This window comes from Chaetura pelagica, unplaced genomic scaffold (genome assembly GCF_000747805.2).
Source record: "Chaetura pelagica isolate M959 unplaced genomic scaffold, ChaPel_1.0 scaffold824, whole genome shotgun sequence".
NCBI classification, from domain to species: domain Eukaryota; kingdom Metazoa; phylum Chordata; class Aves; order Apodiformes; family Apodidae; genus Chaetura; species Chaetura pelagica.
In genome coordinates this window covers 7,036-10,985 of record NW_009952900.1, presented here as the reverse complement: position 1 = coordinate 10,985, position 3,950 = coordinate 7,036, and the positions used below count along the sequence as shown (strand labels likewise).

Below are 3,950 nucleotides of genomic sequence, written 5' to 3'. Positions count from 1 at the left end.
GGTGGGGGGGTCAGTGGGGGTGGGCACCAGCGTGGGCACCGCTGGAGGGGTGGAGAGGAGTGGTGGGATGGACAACACCAGGGCAACCAGCAGCATGGACAACATCATGGACAACACCAGGATGGCCAACACCATGGGCACCACCAACATGGTCCACCAGCATGGGCAACACCAGGATGGCCAACACCATGGACAACAAACACCAGCATGGGCAACACCAGGATGGCCAACACCATGGACAACAAACACCAGCATGGCCAACACCAGGATGGCCAACACCATGGACAACAAACACCAGCATGGGCAACACCAGGATGGCCAACACCATGGACAACAAACACCAGCATGGGCAACACCAGGATGGCCAACACCATGGACAACAAACACCAGCATGGCCAACACCAAGGTGGGCACCACCAGCATGGACAACACCATGGACAACACCAGCACCGTGGCCACCACCAACACAGACAACACCATGGCCACCACCAGCATTGGCCACCAGCATGGCCAGTACCAACATGGCCACCAGCAAGATAGCCACCACCAGGATGGACAACACCATTGACAACACCAGCGCCGTGGCCACCACCAGCATGGACAACAGCAGCATGGCCACCACCACCACGGCCAAGATCAGCACCATGACCACCACCAGAATGGCCACGACCACCATGTTGCCACCACCTCTCCCACCTTTTCCCCCCTCCTTGGAGTCACCTTGGTGAGGTGAAGCAGGAGGGAGCACTTGAACATCCAGTTGAGCTTCACATTCTGTTTCCTCAGGGGGTTCTCCAGACTCCCACAGGAGCAGTGCTCCACCACCATGGCCATCATGACCATGGCCACTGCCATCGTGGACATAACCATCATGGCCACCACCATCACCACAGTCACCACCACCATCATTACCACCATGACCATCACCATGGCCACCACCACCATGACCACCAACCACCACCATGGCCATCACCAGTATCATCACCATGACCACCACGACCATCACCATGGCCACCACCACCATGACCACCAACCACCACCATGGCCACCACCAGAACGGACGTAACCACCACGTTCCTCCCACCTCCCCCACCTCGTCCCCCGCCTTGGAGTCACCTTGATGAGGTCGAGCAGGAGGGAGGACTTGAACATCCAGTCGAGCTTCATGTCCTGGTTCCTCAGAAGGTCCTCCAGGCTCCCACGGGCACAGTGCTCCGAGACGATGGCAAAGATCCCACAGTCATGGAAGAAGCCCAGGAAGAGGTTGACGTTCTCATGACGAAGGTCTCGGAGCTGCCCAGGACAGAGGACACAGGAGGTGGGGACCAGAGTTTTCTCTCAGGCCTCGTGGTGACCTCTTAGGGTCTAGTGGTGCCCCCTGTGGCCTGCTCTGGCCTGGTGGTGACCCCCATGGCATCCTGAGGTCCAACATTGCCCCACCATGGCCTGTTCTGGTCCTACCATGACATAGTGGTGACCCCCATGACCTCCTATGGTCCCATATTGTCCCCCAAAATCCAACAATGCCCTCCACAAAGCTTTGATGTCCCCCAAGACCCAACATTGTCCCTCAAGGCCCAGTGTTGTCTCCATAGACCAACAATGTCTCCCATGGCCCAACAATGTCCCCCATGACCCACTGATGTCCTCCAAAACCTTTAATGTCCCCTATAACCCAGTGTTGAACCTCTAGGCCCAACAATGTCCTCCACACCCCAAAGTTGTCCTTCATGACCAAACATTGGCCCTCATGACCCAACGTGGGGAACAATCCATCGTCTTTCCCCCCACATAAGACTAAACAAAAGAAATGCCTCTCAAGCAGCAAAGCAAGAGTGACGCCTTTTCTCCGAGTCAGACAAGGACGGAATGAGTGGGCCTCTTGCCCTACCAGAAGGCAAGGAAGCAGCACGAGGGTTATGATAAATAACTGGCAGAAAAACAGACAATAGGTAAAAAACTGTCTCTAACAGAATATGTGATGGGAGGGTACTTTAGTCTACCCTCTAAGAAACGGTCCCGCAGCGGCCGTTCCTCGGTAAGAGGCGAAAGCCACGTGTGACCCTCGTGCTCATTCATAAGTCTCCCCACACTGGGGGGTGTGTGGGGGGAAGTCATGGGAACATCCTGACAGCCCGTAGCCCCCCGGTACCGGCCCGCCACATTTTGGGTGTCAGAAGTGAGATATTGAGGGTCTTTCGGAGCCCCCGTAGCACGCTCTCAATTGCTAATGAACAGGTTCAAACTAATTGAATTGGTATCAAAATGAGCACTGAGAGCAGCAATACTGAGGCTGCTTGTGCAAGCAGACGATACCACTCATGTAAAAGTTGCCAGTGATGCAGAAAATACCAAGGGTCAGGACGGGTCAGCTCCAGCACCTTCTCTGTTTCAGAACAGCTGCGCGAATATGCTCACTTTCTTACTGGGCTCAACTCCTACCCTTTCGCTCCATCGATGTACACCTCTGCTTCGGAGTGTGCCTTTTATAGACCATCGTGCTTTTAAATCCCTTTCCCTTTCTTCGAGAGGAGAAGGCCACGTGTGACCCTTGGGCTCATTCATAAAGCTCTCCACATTTGGGAGAAAGGCGCGGAAACATCCTGACAGCCGGTAGCCCCCCGGGACAGGCCCGAGACACCCAACGTTGACCCTCATCACCCTACGTTGTCCCTCATGACCCAACATTGTGCCTCACGACCCAGAGATGTCCCCCCAGGCCCACCCTGGTCACCACGCCCCCTCACCTTGCAGAAGGCTAACTTGGTGGCCGGTTTCACCTCACTCTGCTCTTCTCCTGGGAACTTCTTCAGCCAGACCCAGTCGCCCTGGTGGGACACAAAGCTGGTGAGATCTCAGCAACCTGCGGACAAGCAGGTGGTGGGGAGGACCAGCAGAGTCCTCCACGTGTCCCCACCACACAACCCTCCTGAAAGCCCCTGAAGAATCCTCCTTGGTTCCTCCAACGATAAAAAAAACACCTTTGCACCTTCTGACCGCTACGATGTGAGGGGTTGGGTGGGGCTGGGAGAAGGTGAGGCAGAAGGAACAAGGTTTTGGTTGGAGGAGGTGGGTGCTTCTTGGATCCTTACCTGGAGAGAGGCAACAAGGCCCTGGTGGTTAAACAAAAGGAAGAGGGGGTTTTTGGCTGTGGCCTTCAGGTTGTCCTGCAGGAGAGGGCAGGACAAGCTGTCCATCGTGGCCCAGGAGCTGCCAATCATCCGGCCAGGAGGTGGGGTGGGGTCACCCCAGGTTGGTTCAGGTGTGCCAGCCCACCCGAGGTGGGAGGAGATACGGGGGATTTTCCTAACTGTGGTGGCCTTGTCACCCCCCCGGGGGTATTGGGATGGGGTGGGATGGGATGAGGTGGCAGGGACGGGTGAGAGAGGGAAGAGGGGGGGTGGGATGGAGGGGGAGGGGGAGGCCAGGCTGCTGTGGCTGCCGTCCACCTGGGGGGTGGGGACAGGTCAGGGGTGGCCCCAGGGGACAACGCTGGGGGGGACACACACACGGCACCCACCAGCCCATGGATCTTCTCCCTGGGCAAATCTTGGTCATAGGTCAACACCTTAGGCCACAGGGACACTTGGGGTCATGTCACCCATGGGGTCCTGTCACCCATGGGGGACCTAACAGGCCATAGATCTCCCAAGGCCAGCTTGGCTCTAGAGAAGACACCAGGCCATGAAGACCCATCAGCTCTGGGGACCCATCAGTCATGGGGACATGTCAACCATGAGGTCCCACCACCCATGGGGTCCCACCACCCATGGGGTCCCACCACCCACGATTCTCCTCCCAAGGCCAAGACTGAGCATGGGGCCACAGGTTCTCCTTCCCATCTCCTCCAGGACCCCAACGTTGCCACCCCAGATATCCTCACCCCACCCCCCCACCCCCCCCCACCTTCTTGCTGCTCTGGGTGTGGATGAAGGTCAAGTCCTCCATGG

At 57.2% G+C, this 3,950-nt stretch overlaps 1 protein-coding gene across 1 annotated transcript in view; it reads right to left on the bottom strand.

The window, feature by feature from the left end:
* LOC104386960 (retinal guanylyl cyclase 1-like) overlaps positions 1–3,950 on the bottom strand; it is a gene marked incomplete at its 3' end in the record, with an annotated part of 14,019 nt that overhangs the window by 5,667 nt on the left and 4,402 nt on the right. Inside the window, exons 5-10 of the mRNA XM_009995641.1 lie at positions 3,907–3,949; positions 3,426–3,449; positions 3,093–3,167; positions 2,748–2,828; positions 1,117–1,293; positions 478–709 (exon numbers count right to left, since the gene is read on the bottom strand). Coding sequence (XP_009993943.1) covers positions 478–709; positions 1,117–1,293; positions 2,748–2,828; positions 3,093–3,167; positions 3,426–3,449; positions 3,907–3,949 — 632 coding nt within the window. The remainder of the gene's footprint in view (positions 1–477; positions 710–1,116; positions 1,294–2,747; positions 2,829–3,092; positions 3,168–3,425; positions 3,450–3,906; position 3,950) is intronic.